General features: G+C 40.7%; 1 protein-coding gene across 9 annotated transcripts in view; it reads right to left on the reverse strand.

Annotated features, from left to right (window-relative positions):
* The window catches only part of BTRC (beta-transducin repeat containing E3 ubiquitin protein ligase), a 118,721-nt gene that overhangs the window by 17,071 nt on the left and 79,377 nt on the right, over positions 1-22,273 (reverse strand). For all 9 annotated transcript variants that reach the window (XM_075026245.1, XM_075026244.1, XM_075026243.1 and 6 more), the window contains 2 exons: positions 7,835-8,066; positions 3,025-3,211 (listed from right to left, as the gene is read on the reverse strand). In XM_075026245.1, the coding sequence (XP_074882346.1) occupies positions 3,025-3,211; positions 7,835-8,066 (419 nt within the window). The remainder of the gene's footprint in view (positions 1-3,024; positions 3,212-7,834; positions 8,067-22,273) is intronic.

Below are 22,273 nucleotides of genomic sequence, written 5' to 3' on the forward strand. Positions count from 1 at the left end.
CCTTTAAGCCCTGCCTTGCTGCATGTGGAGTCAGTTGCTTACAGTTCAGCTAAAGGATTGCTTGGAATTTCCATGGCATCTCAGTAGCCATTGTGCTGTGGCTCTGGGGTAAAAGGAACTATTGTTTGCAGGTTTTGATGACTGGCCAATTCAATCAAATATTCAGATGGATGCAATCATGCCCAGATTTTGGGCTTCTGTTTTATATTTCTCTAAATCTGTGTAACCCTTACTGCTGCCTGAGAAGCTGTCAGTGAAGAAGGCTACCGTGCTGCAGAACTGGATGTTTCTGTTGTAAAGCACAAGCTGCAAATGCTGAAATCAGGCAGCCCACATGCAAAGTGAGAAGCTGTAAGCAAGTAACACCAGTCATCTATCATTCTGAACTGTCCAGTTAGTCACCTCCTTGTGGCATGCACAGCGTTAGCATTGATTACAAGCTATAAAGCTCTATATGGCAGAGATGGAATTACATTGGATATTTCTTGTCTGCCTCTCTTAACCACCCCACCATGCCTGCAGTTGTATCTTCTAGAGCTAATCAGAGGGCAATCTGAAAGACAGGGCACAACTTGCTCCTGATGCGTCAAAGCAACCTCCAGGACACAGTGTAAAACTGAAGAAGTGCAGTAACGGGGTGTGACTGTCCTATGAGATGAGAAGCAGGATTTTGCAACTGTTTTTTAGGAATGTCATGTGTCTGTATGACTAGTAGTAATTGGTGTTAATGTTATTTCTAAAATCTGGAGAGAGCAACTTGAGAACTATCAATCAGCTATGATCTCTGACAAGATGTAAAGAATAGGTGAAGTTCCACAGAACAAGAAAAAGACAAGTGTAGCTCTTGCATTTTAAACAAACAGGAAGAAGGTCCGCCAAGGAAATGGTGGACCATCCAACTCAACTTTGACAGTTTAGCAGTTCTAGAGCACAGAGTCAATCAGATGAACACCTAGAAGATGACAAGGTGACAAACAACAGGCAACACTGATCAATCCAGAATACACCATGTCAAACTGACGTAATTTCTTCTTATGGGCTATTCTCATGACTTAGCAAGAGAAGTATGATCTTAGAAGAGCTCAAGAGTGGACACACAAATGGCTGGAAAGCACAGTTTACCGATGGTGCACTGTCAAACAGGATGGCAGTTGGGATCTTGCATGGAGTCTGTCCTAGATGTGTCATTATTGAGCATTTTCATTAATGACAAAGAATGGAACAGGGAGTGCATTTATTACCTGGCCAATGATACTAAAGCTGGGAGAAGCTACAGGCACTCTGGAGGACAAGATTAAACTCATAATGCTCCTGACAAAATGGAGAAATACCAAACAATAAATAGAATCTAATTCAATAGACAAGCGCCAAGTTCACCACTGAGAAACAACATAAGCATGCAAGATGAGGAATAATGGCTAAGTAAAACTTCCACAGAAAGGGTAATTAATTTTATAACAGTATTACACCACTGTTAAAAAAAAAGCACACGTTCTACTGGAAAGCATAAAATGGAGTGTCCTCCATACGGTATGCAAAGCAATGCTTCCCACACCACCAAACTCTGGTGATGCCTCAGCAGAAATAAGACACCCAGCTGATTACACCATCCTCCAAGAATGGAGTCGAGTAACTGGGGAGGGTCTAAACAGAGAAAACCAAGAATGACAAGAGAACACAGGATTATGGTTCGTTAGTGCATCCAAAATGTAGGAAACATGATCATCTTCCAACATGGAAAAGATTACTACAAAAAGGAGAACGAGAAACCATCCTATGTGTGTGTGTAGGATAAATACTACACCAAACTGTAGCTAGGAAGATAGCCTAGATTTCAGGAAAATCTTTCTAACACTAAAGTGAGTGAAACAGGCAAGGCCTCGGGAATTTCCACCAGCGAAGGTTTTTAACAACAAGTTAGACAAACTTCTGGAATGACTTAAGAGAAACCTGGCTCTGCCTTTGGGAAACAAGAGGGACTAAATAACATCTCAAGGTCCTCTTTGGACTTACTGTGACCTCAACAATACAGAGCAGAAATAGAAGTCCTAGGGAGAACAACGCACTAAAAGGAATGCAAAAGTTACCACTGCCATGCTTGTGTTTATTTTACACTCTTTGTAAACACTACACTATTGGAAGCAGATCAAAATAGTATTTATTTTTAAAGGATGTTTTATAATCCTGATTTACTTGCCTTTACTTCCTGAGACAAACAGTATAAGAAAATTAACCATAAAACAGGAGTCTTTGTTTGCAACTCTGTATCTTTTTCTTTTTAATAGCAACCAAAATGCCTGAGCTGTCACTTTTATCTTGTTTATGAAATATTCATACCCAGCTTCCTTTCTGCCAACATCCTAGGGACACCCTTGGAAAAGAAAATTATGTATTAAAGGATGTACCCCTGAGAGGGAAAGTTCTAATGAAATGTTAACAGAGCAGCTTCAAACTTGAGTGAGACCCACATTGTAGTAAGGCTATTCCAGATGATTATTAACTAATCTATCTGCATTTCTAAAGTCCCCTATTCTCCGTGGTACCTACCCTCAGCTTCCAGTTTGAAAATTAAACAGATATCTAATAGCGAAAATCTGCTGAGGAAAACAAACAGACCTATCAGGAAACAACTAATTCATAGCACATGCTGCCCCACTGCCACCCCTAAAAAAGCTTTTCTGCTCTGAACTGCTGACTAGTTTAGTGTTCCCCTGGGGTGTACACAGCTTCTTAATTTGAACTGAATGACAGCTGGGCGTAAAAATCTGTCTGTGTATCTCACTTGTCACAGTGGGATAAGAGCATGATCAGATGAGGAAGGTGAGGAAAAAGCCCCCACATTGCCTGCCTAGCCAAATTATGCCTGAACTCCCCAACCCCCAAATTTTGATTTAAGCAACTGTCAGGTTTGGAACCAACATGATGTTTCAGGGTGCTAAATAACCCTCTTCAAACATGGTTTGAAACACACAGCACCTACTGTCCTGAATGGGGGCAAAAGAGGTGAAAATGCAGTTCCCTCACCATCCTCTCCTCTCTGACAACCCCCTCCACAGGGAGTCTGTCCTGACCATTCTCTCGATGAGCTTCTTCCACAGCATGCCGTCCGATGTCACCCGGTACCACTCCTTGCACACCAGCTCAGCAGCACACAACGATTTGGCATCCAGGTATGACAGAATGTTCTCAGCAATGTGATCCAATCCCCGAGCTGGGGGAGAGAAAAAAAAAATAATAAAAAAAATTATTTGCTGTGGAGACATGGAGTTTAAAACAACTCCCCTTGCTAGTACAAAGATACCCTTTCTTTCCGTCTCCTCTTCTGCATGCAGAGCTGGACCAAATGCACAGAAGTGCATTTGCGCCTAAGTTCAGGAGTGAACAGCGTTCTCCAACTTCCTTTGGATATAACACAACAAGTCATTAAAAATAATAAAGAATCCAAGAAGTCATTCCAATCTATTTCGATGGGTTTTAGCACTAGGGGGATATTCTATGGATGGCATTTCCAACTCAGCAACGCAGCCCCCAAAATCTCTCTATATTAGGACCATTTCTCATCTCACTGCTACAGCTGTTCTCATGTTCCAACGGCTCAAAAGCTGTTTTTGCTAAAGCAGTAGCTTTTAAACGTAATGAAGAAAAAAATATATATTCCCAATGTGTGCCCTGAAGGGTAGTGGTACCTTTAGACATGGGGGAGGGAAAGATATGCAGATGCACAGGGAAGTCGACAGGGAAGGAGAGGCTGTGTAAGGATAAAGTGAAGCAGGTTTGCTAGTTTCATTTATTTTAGTAGGTGGAGGAAAAATATGCACCAAAATGGTATAATTTGCAAATATTTTCCAGTGTGAATACCAGGACTGGCTTTGTTTCAACATGGCTGGAGTAAAATGTAAAGCAATTGCCTGGTTAGCACCAAGCAGCCCCACGTAATATCTGCGTAGCTGGGGGTCAGGGAAGGTTATGCTACGTTTCTTAGCTGGATGGATATACTCAGTAAAAATGTGCCCTTACCCGCTCAAATTGCATCACCAGTAAGACTTCAGGAAAAAAAGATGCCTTTTAAATGAGATGCTGCATAAATACAGCTTCTCTTGCAGGCTGTTTAATTCCCAAGTGAGACACACCATCAAGAGATTATCTCACTTCACAGGTCAAATTTCAGAGGCTTTGTGAAAGTTGTAGTTTAGACCCCATCATCCTTCAGGCATAATGTTCAGACCAACCAAAAAGGAAGCATGGCAGATTGGTATTACATGCATCTTCCCTCTGGTTCACATTTGGGACAGAGTTAAATACATCTTTTCTTGCTTTAAAAAAAACAGCCTCAAAGACAGAGAAAGCAAGTGCATTTTTACAGTCACATGTCTGTAAGTCTGCAAACCCAAACTGGGTGCAATCAGCTGATTCTGATTAGAGTTCATGAGACACAAAAGGCCCAACCTTTGTTTTCATTAACCACAAGATCTCAAAATTATCTCCCAATACATGAAGATGAGAATATTCAGCATGCCTCCTCTTGCTCCTTTCAAACATTTTAAATTTATAATACACTTTGGGTGAGACATTCTGCCCAGCATTTTATGCTTCCATTCATACGTAGAAAAAGCACGTGAATGATACCATGCACAGCTAGAGAGTGCAGAAAGAGGTCTGACATTTCTTATCTTTATAGATGCAAAATTAGATGTCAACCTGCAAAATAAAAGCATCAGCAGCCTTTATTATGTATTTAATCTGAAAAGATATATACAGCCACTATATAAAATTCTTTAAAGAAAGAAAAAAAAGAGCGTTAGTAAATTTAGATTGACTCTACAGCAATTTGTGGAAAGAGAGATACAACATTTTAGTAAATGTTAACTGGAATTTGCAGGAATTCCGCAATTCGGTGGGGCAGACATGGACATCATGTCCCCCTGCTTCCCCACCCTGACACCTGCAGTCCTGAGCTCTCTCCACTGGGTGGAAATGGCATATTTGCCTTCCCACTCTGTGTTGCTTCCAATGGGCCCACAGACATTTACAGACCCACCAGGACATTTACAAATGCCTGCCTGTGTAGTATCCATATCGGTGGCTTTACGTCAGCAGCATCACAGCAAGAAACTATTTTATATGGGGAACAACTGGTGGTTTTAGGAAGCAGGGCTAGACTGCATAAACTGGACACAGTAATCTTCACTCACAAGTCTGCCTCTGACCCACCTGCCCTTTCTGGATCATCAGTACTTGCACTTTAGCTCTTGCTGCACTGAGGTGTTGTAACTACTTCCATGACCGTAAGTCATCCTCTGCCATTGATCCTAGACCCTTTGCAGAGAAAGAATACTGTTTTGGCTTCTCCTCCTCATATTTATGATAAGTGGATGGACAGAGCTATTTTGTCCTGGTTGCAAACTCAAATTTATTATTTTGTTTCTTAGGAACAGCACAACTCACTGAGACACATATCTAACAAAGCATCACCTCCTTAAAAAAGAGAAATCTCTCCTCACAAAAGTTTTTGCTAAATTGATGTGAAACACGATTAGCCCTTCAGCCCTCCATACCACAAGAATGTTTCAGTTATTTCACACTTGAAACCCTTATAAAAATGACTCTCCTCATAAAAAATGTTAAACAGCTTGGAAATGCTAAGCAGAGACCTTATTTTTTCAGAAACAGAACAAAGTTTGTTAAGTACACAGTTAAGCTGTATTTTTCAAACAAACTTAATTCTGTTCAAAGTACTGGGAAAATAATCTGAGCCAATTTTATTCTATATTAGTAAAACGTGCTCATGATCTAAAACTACCTTTAATTCTGGTCATTCTTTGGGACAGTGCTAGGAGGACAGTGATAAGATACCTCATGATTTTGAAGTAGCTTTATTGTTTTATTCACTCGAGGGGGAGAGCAGGAGAGAGAATGAAGGAGTAAAAATGAAACCAGAATACTGAACACCTGAGAATTTCAGAAAGCTAAAAAATACTTAAAAGAGTTTAGGGTTTTTTATTATGTGACTTAATTTAAAATTTTAGGTTCATCACGCTTTCCTAGGCAGTTTCTTACCTTCCCCTTTCCCATTCCCCTCATTAGAAACCTGCCTATACTCAGGACATCCTGCACAGACTGCAGAGTCTGTGCCAGTATAATTCCTTGCTGTTAATTTTCTCCCTTAGAGCTATATTCACTAGGACATTAGCACTTTGCAAATATGCAAATTGATGCACATACATTATTTAAGCACAGTTCCCACAACTATTCAAATACTCACATATTTGCTGCCTGATTCCTATCTGTTCTGCATTCTGAGATAGTAAAATTAGCTGCTTCCTGGGTAACTGTGAAAAGACCACTAACAAATACGGTATGGCTAGGAAATTTTGAATGCCTCTGAAAATATTTGTAACATTTGCCAAAAATTTTCAGAAAAAGGCCTGTAGGATGAAATTAAGCAAGTGCAGATGAGATGCATTGGCTTGCTTTGATGGAGTTTTGTGGAGAAAGACCTGGAAAAATTGTGTACTTAACTATATGTATACTTCCACTTTAAGAGTGGAGAAACCAATGCGCTTTCAAAATAGTATTTTTCTGAAACAGAACAGTTCCACAAGTTATAATGCTGCTCTAAGTAGATAAGATTATTGCCATTGGACTACTAAAAACTAACATAAAGCAGGTACTTAGCATAACTAAGATTTTTTTTTTAATGCTACAACAGCCATTTGATTACTGGGCACAATGAGCTTAAAAATCCAGTGAGTCTGTGTATTTAACTTCATAGCAAAACTCCTGCAGTGCCTTTACGCTTTGTACAATTCACAGTTAAACATGCTTTTTTCATCTTTGAACCCTAGAACTTAGATTTCATGTTGAGAAATTCCTTCTGAAGAATGATCAAGTGACTGGATTGAACAAATTGTTGGAGTTCAGCAGTTCTCCAAAGGTATTCACAGAACAAAGTTTTGGCAAGAAACTCCCCTCTTCAACTAGCTATTTAGAGACAATACCTGTAGCACTTCTTGCTTAGGTCGATCTCAGACTAAGGACCCATGCCACGGGAATGATAATCTATTAACTATCTATCTACCTATCTTATCTACAGAGGTATGATCTAATGGTCTTGAAAAAAACACCAAAGAGCCAGGAATTTCTGTCTGGTTCTGAAACTCTATTGCTGTATATATTTTATCTTCCACGGCCTCAGTTTTCCCATCTGTAAGACAGGGCTAATACAAAACTGCACTTACACTACTTTATGTGTGCATTCTGTGAGATCATCCAATGCCACATCTGAGAACAGCTAGGATAATATTCTCAATGGAAAGCACTACAGAGGTGCAAAAAAATAGAACATTTCCATCCTTTGATCTTACGTCCTCCATGCTCTATTAGCAATAAACACATAATCAAAGCGATGGCTTCAGGAAGGTATTTTACTAGGAGAGACAAAAAAATCTAAGAAAAGGGAAAAACTCAGCTGAGCAACCAGTAAGAGTAGTAGTTTTAATTTTAAAAAATTTTGTTATGCATGCATTGTTGTGGGCATTATGAGTACAACTACCTACGCTGTGGCTTGCAATGACTATCCTTACAATACTTATATGAGCTATCATTTACTCCTAGCCAAACCATGCTGGTATTAGATCATGCCTTGAGACAAGGTAGAAATACAAAATAAAATATATTTTATACCAGTATAGAGCTTTACATTCAAAAGCTATCACCTATTTTGCAAACTGACCCTAGAAGAGACCTCTCCAGCAGGGTAGGCCAGAGTTTTCTGAAAGACTAGTTTTCTGAAAGACAAGATGGAGGACTAAGCTCCCTCCGCCTGCAGAAATACCTGGCAGTGCAGTGATGAAGTCTCGCTGTAACATAGGTTTGAGGTATGAGTTTATATGTCCGTGCTGGTAGTGACACATCTGGGAGATGAGGTGCTCCACAAACTCCACCTGGTCAGACTCAGACCACTGTTCAAAATACTTGACGCAGAGTTCCTTCTCCTTCTCATAGCTTGCAGACAGTTTTCTTTGCTTGGGCACAATCATACTGGAAGTGCCATTGGCAAGTTTTGTCTGTAAACAGGAAGGAGAAACAACCCAAATCACACATATGAAAACAAGCTCAAGTGGTTTTAAGGGGGAAGAAAATAGAAGGAAAAATGCACTCTGATACATAAAATTGGCTGAGACCATGTATCCCATTTGGTGCTGTCAGTCGGAGCACAGCCATCGCGACCTGTAACCCCTGCAGGACAATGCACTGGCTCATGCCAGAGCTGCACACAAAGGACTCTTGTTAGACAGGAAACCTTGAGTGGCAATTTAACATAAACACAGTTTTATTTACATCGTGCAGACAGTAAAATGCATTTGGATTCCTGATCTACGGTTACCAGTTACTTCAAAGCACCAACAGAAAACTGCATTTGTGTTCTGTTTTGTTCCTACAGAAGACTGCTCTAAAATTCATAGGGAGTGCATGAAACAGATGAGAAAAAACCTGATAGTACTTCTTTTGAGTATAAAATTATACCTTGAGAGCAAAGCCAGCTAAAACACACCCTGATATTTGGTACATACTTCTTTCATAGAATAAAAGATTTTCAACTTTCTTAGCACTGTTAATATCTTGTCAGAAGGACTCAGCTCAAATAAGAGTTTCAGGGACAAAACAGAGCACTGACATTTCAATTTACTACTTGATAGCAAGATATAATTTCTGCTTTCTAAACAATTTAACTGGAAGAAAAGTGCACATTTTGCATTGCAAGGGTATCCTTTGTCCAAGTAAGATTAACTGTTTGCTGGGAAATTATTTTTTCTGATACTGGTCAAACAGTTTGTATTAAATGCTGAAAACATGTAATTTTCTCTCTTTCATTGCAATGGTTTAACACCAGACAGCATTATAATAAAAGTCAATATTATTACATCATTTTTATTTACAAAACACATTTAGAGGTTCTCTATTAATTATCAAATAATTAAAAACAATTACAGATATCAGAATATATAAAACATTGATGTAGGGATGGCATATTTCTGTTCTATGGTGGTAATTCCAGGCATCAACCTCACCAGGAGACCATATTAACTTTAAGGGAAAAAACGAGTATCTAAATCTCTCTGCAAAGCCATCTAATGATCTAAAAGAAATGCATGGATTAACTGACTTTACAGGAAAAGAAAGAACAACTAAAAAGCATTTTTCCAGCAAGTGCCAAAACAGTGGGTTATTTAGAGACCACAAAATCTAGTTACCGAAACTGGGTTTGGAATGCAGGAATTTCTCATTTCTCAGGAGTAAATAATTCCTGTACTTCAATACCCTCCCAACCTCGACAGCAATCCTGACTTTGGAACACCAAAAACCTCATAATTTGAAAATCTACTCAACTGATCACCACGTACATTTCATTTTCTAGAGAAAATCCACCTAAATACTCTTTTCAGCATTTCCAGCAGAGCTGGACAGACTTTCCTCTGGTAGACAAAGACAGTAATTTGCTGTCATTTTTAACACGCAGTTTCTTCTATTTCTGAATTATGGTTTGACTTAGATTTCTTTGAGAACACAGAACACGGAGATCACACCATCAGTGCTCAATTCTGCAGTTCAATGTTTTCAACTTTACTTTTACCCCTGCTCCTCCCTGCAAATTTCTGCGTGTGTTCAGTAAGATCATGCAAGACAAGGGCTACGACTGACCTATACTTTCATTTAGTCATCACATGGACAGCACTGACTGCAAGCAAGTCATAGAGCCAGCACTGGGTAGCAGGAAAGAAATACTGTCTCTTGGGCCAACTTTTTATATAGAGAAATTTCTAAAGGACTGTGGGCATGAAGTCCTAGGTGTGAAAGACTGGACTTTTCCTAGCAAAGTTCACAGTAGGCAACAGCCTGGCAAAAAATGATTACCAATGGACTGCACTGAACATCAGTCTTAAGCGATTCTGGTCATTTTTGCTGTAGTTAAGCTGCCTGCAAAACAGACTCCCCTGTAAAAATGCTGGATTAAGACAGCAGAGAGATGTTGCATTCTACAAGCTTGATCTCATTTCATTTCTCATTTTGTTTGCTGTGCATCTCATAACAGGCTGTCTCTACAAAGCATTTTTTAAAAACTATACCTCTGCCTTTTAATTTGAGAGACTGTTAAGTCTGACTAATATGCTGAGCTGCAGCAGAGTAGACAGCTGATGTGCAAAGACCATAAAGGGGGCAACTCCTTTCATGGGGTGGCACCATGTTCTGGGCTTTCCTTGCCTCCTCAGCACCTTTCTCACAGCAGCCTTCAGTTCCCCAATTACCTCTAAAACATCAGTTTGGGGTATCGAACAGAAGTTGCAACATCTGCAAAAACAAGTAATGGCTTATATGTGTACGAACAGATGGCTTAGATAGGACAAACCAACCCATTCTGCCTAGATCCCAAGTGAATATAGGCTTCTTGGGCGGGAATAATGAGTAAATTAAAGAGTCCGTTGACCAACACTTCTAACAGCTCTGGAAGTCAAACTCCAGGTTTATGTAGTGGTTCTGCTAAGAAAAGCACTATATGTGTTACGGTGTTTATGTCCAAATTAGTGGACAGGGGAACACCGTATTTTTTTGGTTCATGCATGGACTTCAGCCACATTCTGACAATGTCAACTTGAGACCTGGTTTGCACCCTTGCCTGCTCTGGTTTCCCATCAAAAGAAGCAAGGACATGCCCAGAGGTAGCTATGGTGTGCCCAGCAGGTCCTGTAGTCTATGCAAGCAGGGGACCAGGAGGACAGGGCAAGCCACAAACACACCAGTTCTGCAGAGTAGAGACAGATGAACTCAAGGGTTCCCAAATCACTCGATCACAATACACGCTCACATGCCTCCCTCAGACTGCCTGTAGCTACAGTTTAGAACGAAATTCCAGAATTTCAATTTGAAGATTCCTAAAAATTCACTGGGGATTCAGTGAAAAAGGCCTGTTATTAAAAAAAACAACAACAAAACAACAACATCAAGCATCTGTGTTGTTCAAGTGTTGGGTGGGAGGGTGGTTACTATCAGTAAGAGAATGGATCTGGCTTCCTGAGCAACCCTGATGACTCGACCATTCTGATCAGCTGCCTCAAGTTCATGACAAACCACCTCAGAACAATAACAGCAACTATTTCCTGGAGCACACAATTGTCTACAGCCTCTTCCCTCTCCTGGTACAACAACCAGGCCTCACCTGAAAAAGAAAGAGCTGTCCCACATGCCATCCATACTACTAGGGTAAATATCCATCCAAATGCACTGTATATGGTCATGCTTTTTATAAGTTTCACTTCCAAAAGTGGCAAAGAAGAATAAGCACTGGTAGTCCATCACCTGGGAGGAAGTTTGGGTATAAAAGCAAACCACTAACTCGGAACAGATAAAGCTTTTCTGACTCCCTTTTCACAAACCCCTGTAAGTGAGGGCTGAGAGGTGTCCCAGCTGGCTCTAGGCACAACTCATCTGCAGGAACAGTAGAGATGTCCTCCTGCAACAGTGTGTCTGAGCTAGTAAGCTGCACCAGGAAACCCAGGGGACCGAGTGCCTCAGGTTGGTACTAGCTCAGGGATCTACGTACTATGCTCCACTGCAGCCCATAATTACAAGACCATTTCTCCAAATGGCTACATTTAACACAAAGCACATTTGTATGCCCAGTGAAGTAGAAGAGGACTAATATATGAAAGGACTTTAATCTAAATAATGGCTTGCAACTATAGGAAGGTGCAATATTTCAACACAGATAAATAAAGCCTAGATAAATCTACTGCTCTGCATATAAAACAAAACAGCCAGGGTATATCACAGCTGTAACCCATATATGACAACCAAGGTTACTTTTGGTTTTGTTCAGTACAGGGTACCAAGGAGCCTTCTAAAGCACAGAAAAAACAAACACAAGCAGAGTTCTCTGATTCCATTCTGATAGTGTTTCCCCACCCATATGAGTGGTCACAGCTTTTATGTATTTTAAAAAACCCTCACCATGTCCTCTAATCATTGCTGAGGACATTGTTAAGGCACTTTCCACAAGGTGGATGAATTCAGATTATGTTTCCTAAGGTAAGAAGACATCTCTTAAAGTCAAAGAAAAAGAGAAGCTGTCTCCTAGAATATCGAGAATGGCTTAAAGATCCCAGCAAGGTTTGGGACCTTCTGAACCTGCACAACATCTTCATGCTGGAGCTCTGAAAAGACTAAGAGCTTAGTCCACCACCGCAAATTTCTCAGAGTTTCTCTCTAGACAAAAGGAAGAGACTTCCCTTTGATGTTCCAGTAACAACAGGTCATACTGGGCTTCTCCCCTCCTTCCTGGACTCCCTGGGACTACAGGCTCTGACAGTGAGAGATGTCTTCTACTGCTTATCTGCAACTGCAGCATTTCACCTCAAACTGCTTGCACCACCAGTTGCAGTTAAGTCACTGATCTAGACAGAGCCACCTTAACAGGAATTTTGGATGGGTCTTAGTGAAGGGGAGGAAAAAAAGAGGACATAATGTTTAATTATAAGAAATGATTGAAATAGGCACAGACATACCCCGGGTGCCTCTGCACTGCAGCAAGCTCTAAACTTGTTATCGTTAATGGTTTAAATTTCACTGTGCTAATCATTTCAGGACACAAGCCTTTCTTGATAATCTAATGAATTATTCCAACATCCTTCAGCAAAAAAAATCCTCCATGACAGCACTAATTACAAGACGTTTTCCCAGTGCTTATGTAAAATATGACAGAGCAGCAGCTTAGGGAATTGCAGAAAACTGCTTCTAATTTCCACCGAGAAACTGACAAACACCTCTCTTTCATCTCTCCCAGCTCTCAAGTAAGATTTAACTTTCTCATTTAGTTAATTACCGAGTGAGGATCATCATTTTCCCGGATCGGAGCGGCACAGAGCCTTTATCGTGTTAACTTGTGAACTTGATCGATGGCTGCTGCTAAAACTTAATAACTTCACCCCCTGGCAAATTGTAAGATAAATATAATAGGAGAAACTCTGACAGTAAAAACCTGCCAGAAATGAGCGCTGTGTTTATGTTTCTTTGCAGGCAGCAAAAAAACAACCGACAGCTTATTACTGGGTGCGTGTTACTTATATTTAAAAGACTCCAGGCAGTTAACTTTCTGCGTACTGTTCAAACTTTACTCACAAGATAAAAGACACTGGGGAAAAAAAACAAGCAATGGGATGACAAAGAAAGGAACCATGGAGGAGTATGTCCAGAGTGTGTGGGGGAAGATGGGAACTTCACAATGAAAGCAAAGCCACATTTGTTTCAATATCCTGAATATTCTTCAAGATTAATCACATGAAAAATACCCACAACAGTGAATCCAGACACAAAACTAGTTTCAGCAGTGGCACAAAGCTCAGGAATTTTGAAGCATGTTAGAAGTTGTATGGGAAAAGCAGAGGGATTAAAAAGTACCAGTGTGGCAGCGAGATGATTCGGTTTGATGCCTGTAAAGCTGCTCTTAGCCAGAGAACCTCAGCACAGCTGGCTTTTCCAAAGCTACTTGTGTGGCCATGAAACTGCTTGCTACTGTCCATGATGAAGTACCACTCAATACCACTCCAATGTAGCAATGTAACAAAAATGGTCAAATGGAGCTGAGAAGGTATGCCAGGCCTCCATGCTAAAGGGCAGAGCTAGTTATTTGAGAATCCTGTTGAAAGGGTGTTGCTTGCATGGCCTAAAGGCAATAACAGCATAATTAAGAGGATACAGGTTCAATTTCTGTGGCTGGCTTCTTTTTTAGGCTTGTAATTACCAAATGCTGCAGAACTGATTCCCAGACTGCCAAGGCTAAGCAAAGAGGGAAGAAGTCCTTTGCAGCTCCTTATTGGCAGCTTCCTATTAAAGAGCTCCTTTGCTTTGAGAATCGGGGGGTGGCAAGGGGGTGTCTCACCATAAAGAGCAGGATCTCATGAGCCATAGCACCTGAAAGACACGAGTAGGGTAGCTGGCTCCTCATTTTTCTCCTGTGCAGGATGAACCAGCTTTTCTAGTGTTTGACTTGACAGCAAGGCTACAATGCTAGGTCATTAAACAACTCACTCCATTTACTTTTATTTTAAAAGCTCGGTTTAGAATCTACCCATTTCTGTCCGCCTCCATCTCACATAACAGTCTCTGTGAGGTTAACCATGGGTTTAGCACATATATGGACTTACTCGCTCAGTACTGAATTAGTTTCCACACTGCAAAGCTCACTGAAACATTCTGAAAAACGAACATAACCCAGAAGCAGATGATCATCAATCACATCTGAGAGTCAAAAAGAAAGCACCATGAAAGAAACCACAGCATCTTTATTATTTATTTTCAAGAGAAAATTCAAAATACATGCTCACACTGAAATTAACAGTCCGCTGGATATCCAAGAAACTAGCAATTTTGCCTGTCTGGGGCTTTTAGCTGCTTGTCCACATCTGGTTTCTAATCACACTGCAGAAAAACTTTGATAAGAAAGGATACATCTAGATGAAAGATCACTGGAATTATGCTGGACACAGCAGCCCAACCTGCTGCACTTTCTGAAATCCTGGGGGGCCAATAGTTTTCAGAGGTACCATCTAAGTACCTATGATATGGTGTCAGCCTGGAGGGCACATGGCTAAGGATATTACCTCAGACAGAGAAGAAAGGGAGAAGGCTGTTTTGGTTTAGGGCCAGAGAAAGCTGCAGACACCAGAGAAGTAACATGCTGAGTCTCTCCAGGGACTAGGGAAGCAGGACTGAGCCATAGGCACTTGCACACTGGCTATACAAAAAGCAGCAATATTACCTTGCTGGAGAACCTGCTCCCCTCCCACACTGCTACACAGTAAACAGCACCAGGGAGAGGAGATTAAAAAACTATTCTTTTAAGCTAATACTTAATGTTTCAGACAGACTAATAAAGTTTAATTGTCTGGAATCTCGTAGCTCTTACTGTAAACCTTCCTTTGATATAGGTCTCCCATCTAGATTTTAAGTGTTGGCAAAAACCTCCAAAATAAAATTTCTCTGATGCCAGCAATGGATGTGAACTGGGAGTCCCTCTCCTCTTCCTCCCTTATCTCCAAGTTGTCTTTGCAAATAACAAGCACTGATGAGAAATCTGCTTGCATCAGCACAGCACTGGCATATGTTAGTTTCCCAAACTACCATCCCTGACCAAATGCATACCTAGACATATGGGGGGGAGGGCAGACACCATCACTCTTAAAGAGCTAGATTTCAGAGCACACCTTTTATTAGTTGTAAAGTGATCATACACAAATTTCAAAGCAGATCCTCCAGTAACAACAAATCACTTCCCGTGGAAGTCACCAAAGGAAATGCTTTCTTCCTTGGCATGGCTACCAGAACCAGAGTTGAACTGCTGGGACCATTACATGTTATTACTGTTAATGGAGGGAAGGAATATGCACATTATCACTTGGAGAACCAGTCTACTAAAGTCATCAGGTAACGGCCAGTAGCAGCAAAGGGCTCATTTATGGCAGGGAAAGGCATAAGCTATGCTCTAAGCAGCAGTTTCATAGTTTTCTGGAACAGTTGCTTCTGTTTTTAAAACACCCAAGCATGATCTACTGCCTGAGTGAAGTTACTCTTTATGGGTGTTATTGTTGATTTTCTTTTTGCTCCAAGTACTCCCTTAACTCAGAGAGAAAAGCAGCCAGGAACAGGTAGGTGGCCTCGAGTGATTCAAAACATAGCTGAACAGTGAAGACTATACCACCGTGAACAACACACAAGTAGAGAGGGAGAATGACCCAAAAGGCCTGTTATCTGCTCTCACTAACACTACTGAGATTATCAAAACACTGTGGTTCTGCCTATGTAAAGATTTTAGCATCAAGAAACATAATCCCTCCAAGATAGTTTACCCAGTATTATATTCCACGAACTTCCTCCTTGGAGATGCATTTTGATACCAACAACAAAGAGGGCACAAGCGCACCAAACTACCTGGCCATATCATATACCATCTTCCAGCTACAGGAGTACTACATACTTCCAGGCATACTGGAGAGATGCAACAAACTAAAACGCAGTAGTGTTCTGAAGAGCCGCAAGATTCACATATGTGCTTTGCTCCCACTGCAAACATACTCCTTAGATTTGCTGGCAGAGTTGGCTACACAAGCACTCCCTAACCTATTTCAGTCAAAATAAGCTTGTTAGCAAAGACCTGCTATTTAAACTGTCTACGCTAAAACACCTCATCTTAACTGAAAGCAGGTTTGCAGTTTTGCTGACAGATCCTGGAGGGCAGCAACCTGCCACAGCCAGACGAAAGCTGAGTGGTATTCTTTTCCACCAGTACAGCTACATCTAGAAGAGGACAACTCATCAGCTCACACTGGCTGATACCAACACTACTGCTGTTAGCAGCCACCACAGGGGCAGCTGTAAGAGGAAAAGTCCATTAAATACTCTTTCTCAGTGTCAGGTCAAAGCTGGTCAGTGGGCTGCAGCCAAAATCTTGACAGATCTTGACTTGTAGCATCCTATAACCCCTACAAGATCATCCCATAACTCTCACTCACTAATGAGCAGTGTCTTCTCGAGATAAGCTGTTCTGTTAACCTTGCAGTCAAATGTTACCTTGCTGGCAAACTGGGGTGATTCCCATGGAGGACGACTAAGATTGCTAGGGGAGTTGGATGTGTTTGGCCTGGAGAAGACCGGGGGCTACCTACTAGCCTTCTACTACCTAAAGAGAGGTTACAGAGGAAAGTGAGACAGAGTCTTTTCAGAAGTGCGCAACAACAGGAAGAGGGGCAACAGGCACAAGCTGTAGCAAGCAAAACTCTGCACATTAAGAGGGAGATTTTCAAAATACGAGTGGACAAGGTCCCCAGCAAAATGAGCTGGTTGTGAAGGTAATCGTCCTCTGAATAGGCAGTTGGACTGGAGACCTCCAAAGGTCCATCCTAACTTAGTTTTCTATGACTTTATAATTGTGTTGGTGCATTCTTTCATGGGTACCTGGCAAGAGATTCATGACCTGAGGAACAGACTCCAAAAATAGAAGCTGAGGACATTCTCTGATGAATTCTGAATCTTCAGAAATTTCATTAGGTTGGGTTAGGCCAAATACTGTTGATATGTGAAAGTACATGACAGAAGAAAGGCAAGAAATAGTACCTTCTGCAACAAGTGACCAGCTCTGACCATAACAGTGCTTCAGGAAGGCATATTCATTTTCACAGCTGAGCAGACTTTGTCCCTATCAACTGATGCGCAGACTGCACAACTCAGAAGCCCAAGTCACAGACTATCACACTAGGGATTCCTCCTTGGCTCAGTGCTTAGCTGCCAATAATCTTTCAGAAAAGATCTTCAAACTAAAGGATGGAGGGAGCCTTCCAGTATTCCACTCCCTATACTAAACTCAATCGAATTGGAATTGTTTGAATATAACATACAAGCAATATAAAAACCCCAGTAAATTGTGGCAGAACAGGATTGCTAGCCTCACTTGGTCCTTCGACATACTGTATTTTACACATAATGTTCTTTCACTCAAAGGCTTGATTCTACTATTACTTTTAATGAGATTAATAAACAGTAAAAATAGTATCAATCTACCTGCATTTCCCTTTCTACAAATACAGGCTAAGTTTTCTTTTCTTCTCTTCATCCCACTTCTGAGAGTTACTTTCCTGTCATATCAAGAATGCAATAAGTGTGGAGCATATCATGTGAGAAATTTCTTCCATCCTCATGCACTGATGCATCCCATTGTAATTTTATCTAACAATCACCAACCCTTTCTTCAACTTCTACTAGAATAATTGGTTAAACATCTAAGAACCAATTACATGCTGACTAAAGTAGCTTTTCCTTCCAACAGTTTAAAGTATATTCTTTTAAATATCATTAGGTCTTCTACTGTGAGAATTGTCCTCCTTTGTGAAAGGAAGGGAACATTACACTTTACCATTGCATGCTATTTGTTAAACACCTCTGTGATACCTCTCACTTGTTTCCTGTCTTTTCAGTCAGCTCACAATAGCCTGTATTAAGTCTAGTATTAGTATACTCGAAAACACAGTATTTGCATCTTCTCATCTAGGAAGAGCAATTTGGGATCATGACTGGAAAAAACATATGCAACCTTCTGCTACAAAATCAAATTAAACATCAAGAGAATTCAACGTTTCCTACCACAGACCAAACTATCATGTGCACCATTCATAGCCTGTTCCTTTGATCGAGGGGTTAGAGCTCCCTCTAGCACTCGCGAAACAGAAGAGCCATAGATGCTAAACTGTGACTACCTGGTCTCATCCAACGCAGCCTTGTGTAGGGTTGTCCGTAATTTTTATTTGATTTATTTTTTGCTGTCACATGAATAATTAAGAACACATCCACTAGTTTACCTGAAATTCAGGAGGAACAAGTGTCAGGAGAAATTCCCTCTATAACTGATTAAAAATACTCAGATTGCTATAATTAACTGATCGCTATTTTAACATGTAATTTAGGACCAGCTGAAGGATTATCATGTCAGCCGTGTGTACAATGTGAAATGTAGCAAGAAATTAAATGAAAAAGTTGTGGAAAATTTTCAATTTTCATGGCATAAAAAGTCTTGGTACCTCACCCTCCCTTGCAGCTGACAAACATCCCAATGCAGCTGACAGGTCGCCTGCAGTTATGAATTACGTGTTTCTATTTCAGCATTAAATATTGAGTAATGCTGCTTAAGTAAAACTCAAAAGGTGTAACTCTGCTGAGTTCTGCACAATGCTGAAGACAGCGAATCATCTCATGACAGAAAGAGCGTCAGCCCTTTTCAATCATAGATTATTACTTATTAATTCTTGATAAACTGAAAGCTGGCAGTACAATGTAAAAATGAGAAAGGAAAATGGGAGCCAAGTCTTTTGAGTTTTACTCCTACCTCTCCCACTGCCTTCTTGCGCTGCCAAAGGCAAGTCACTCTTCTTCATTTCACGAGTCTATTGGTTAAATAGGTGTATCCTAACACACTTCACATAGAGACAAAGCACAGCTCAATGCTGAGAATGCCTTCAAAGGCCTCTGCACAAAAGGTGGTGAGTGAGGGCAATGTCACCCAGTGACACCACACCACACTCCACACAAATACAAACTTCCCCTCACGCACCAGCAAACAAATCTATCATTTAAAAACTAAGCAAAACAGACTCGATTTCACCCATTAGAAAAAACGCAGCTGTAATAATAATTTCAGCAGCCTTCCAAAGCAGAATCAAAAGTCGAGTGTGTTGAGAAAAAATTTCACCTCGAGTTTTCTCAAACTGAGACACCGCATCTAGATACCACTCCTAAAATCAATACAAGCATGGAAACAACTCACACACCCCTGAAGGCAAGCGCCCTAGGGAGGGTGTGCTTTAGTTAAGTTCCTTTATTCATCACAGCAATTTCAGTATGTAACCACCAGGGGACTTCTGAACATTGCTTGGGTTTAGAAGTTTGCAATTTTAATGTTAGTATGTGACAGAGATGAGGAAATACAATAGGATGTGTTAGGCTATCCACAGCTACGTTTTTACGTCTCTGACAAGTCCAGTAAGAAAGACTAGAAGTAACTAGACCCGAGTAGATGACAGAAGCACCTGACAAAAACTTCCCAGCATTGCCCGCCAGTGTTCCTTGGCCCTGGGTGACAGCTGTCCTTGCCATTCTGGGCCCAAACTCTGTACACAGTCTTGCTGCTGCACCCAAATCCTGACACACAGAGCTTCCCTCCCACAGTACAGATGGCATCCAAAGCTGTTCCTTTTATCCCCTTAAGAGGACTTGGGGAAAAGCACCAGCAACAACTTCTCTCTCCCCATACCTCTTGCATGTGGCAGGAGAGGATTACAGTCCAATATCTGACCTGTCCAGTGGGAGTGAAAGGATATCTAAAGTGAAAGCAAGACCTCCGCAGTTGCAGATCTCTTAGTGATGCTGGCAACACTCAGTTGTGTGCCTCTTTGGGCTGACACTGCAGTCCACCTGTTCTCCTCTGCATCTCCAGATAGTTGTGGCTTGGATCTGAATCAGAGATAGGTAGGAGAGAGGTTGTGCTGACCAAACTGCAGTAAGACATGGCATCAGCAGCACTTCCCCACATACACATGCCCAAGTACTAAAACTTGAGATCTCTGATCGTTTCTGTATATTAGAAGCAATACATCTCCCATCTTCATTTAGGAAGCAGTTTGCAGCCATTGCTTTTGTGCCTTTGTTACTTCCAGACTGTGTAACTTAATGAGGTCCTCAGTGCTATCTTAGGAGATAAAGGGAGGCAGCAGCTAGTGCCAAATGTAGCCCTTCTCATGCAAAAACATTATGTACTCCCAGTGTTGGGTTTCATTTCTGGGTGCAGTGGAAGACTTGCGCTTTGAATTGTAAGGTAGATGTTCTGTGTACGTAAAACTTGGGAGAAGCAGGTACCTCATGGTGGAGGTTAACAGGGACTTATGAATTCAATATTGACCCTGCTCAAAGCAGAAGGTTGGACCTCCTGAGGTCTCTTCCAACCTAAGTGACTCTGTGTTTCTAACCTCATAATAGTCAAAGTTCATCTACACTTCCTGGACTTTTGGAGAGAAAAGCAATTTAGGTTTTGACTGAAGCCAAGTTATAGTTGTCTGATGTTGGTGTATTTCATTTATCACAAGCAAAATCTGAAATTCCTTTTAGAAGATGCTGTATAGAGAATTATTTTTTTAAAGGCTTTACAACTCTGGGCTTCACAAGCCTTTGTTATTGTTATCATTCATTTTTTGTAGCAACAAAATACCAGGTTCTTAAAGAGTACTGCAGATACGCCTGCTCTCTGGCTTTGCAAGTTGAGAACATGCAGTATTCGGGGGACCTGTTTGGACATCCAATCTTTACTTTAAATTCTATCCCTCCAACTATTGAAAATTTTTCAAAAACTGTTGATTTTCTTATGATGCATGTGTTGTCTAAGAACTGGAGCTGATTCTTTCCACAAATTATTAAATTCCAAACTTACCTTCACTTATGACCTGAACCAATTTCAAAACTCAGGTCTCAAACAACAAATTAATTGACTGTGATGCCTAATCATTTGCAGTCTTCTAAATCAAATCTCAAAATACTCCCAATACAACCCATCACAGAACTGTCTAGGATTACAAATTATGATCCAGAACAGGGCTGACAGATCTAAATTCACATGGCAGGAGAACAACCTGATTCAACTCTGTAGTTCACACAATTTTGTAAAATCCAGTGACTTGAAAGGAAACAACACATGCACATAATTGGCATTAATTAAGCAACATCTTTATTACCTACAATCAAAGACTTATAAGGAAGGTTTACTTGTCAGAAAGAGGGCTTGCTCTGCTGAGAAATTACAAGTCTTTCTTAATTAACAATCTAATTTTTTTTGGTAGTATAGTTAAGTATTTTTCACTTTTATTTTCTTCTAAATGAATGTTAGTCTAAGAACAAAAGCTATTGTTTAAATTGACAGAAGTGGGACCAGAAAAAACAATGCTGAAATATTTTAATCATCATGTATTTTAACTAAATTCTCAGTTTGTGTCACTTACAAGGGTTTCATTTTGTGTTGAGAAACAACAGGAGCATCTCAGACTTTATGGATATGAGAAGACAGTTAAATCTGACTCTGTGCACACGATTAGGACAGACCTATCACATTTCACAAATTCAGGGCATCATGAAGGCAAGTTTGCCTGCTGGACACAGGACCCAAACAGCCTGGCTGCATACAGCGCCCTTTTCCTTCCCTAATTTCAAACTACCCTATGAGCTGAGCAGGTAAGGACTACTTGCCTGTCAAGATTCACTATTATGGTAAAATAAGTAATTGCAGCTACTTTGAATACTTTTTTCAGGTCTGTGAGCATGGTTCCTCATTTTTAATTTTCCTCAACAATAAGGTTCAGCAACACATACAGTGACTACTGCTGTCTGTCTCCAAGCTGCAGCCTCAACTAAGCCAGCAGTCACACACAACGAGGGACTGCCTGCCTTGTTGAAGTTATCTTAGATATGAGCTTCCACAGACAGACTAATTCAAATCTATTTTTGTAAATTACAGATTGTGTTAAATATACATGAAGGAAAATATGGAACAGTTTCTTTTACTGCACAACATGAGTTATTTCCCATTCTGGGTTCCCTCCGAGAAAACTCTAAATTTTAAAATCTGCCAATTAGTGGCAGTGACTACTGGTGAGACCTAATCCAGTCAACCAACAGTATTCACTGAGTACTG

Source organism: Buteo buteo, chromosome 4, assembly GCF_964188355.1.
Source record: "Buteo buteo chromosome 4, bButBut1.hap1.1, whole genome shotgun sequence".
Classification (NCBI taxonomy): domain Eukaryota; kingdom Metazoa; phylum Chordata; class Aves; order Accipitriformes; family Accipitridae; genus Buteo; species Buteo buteo.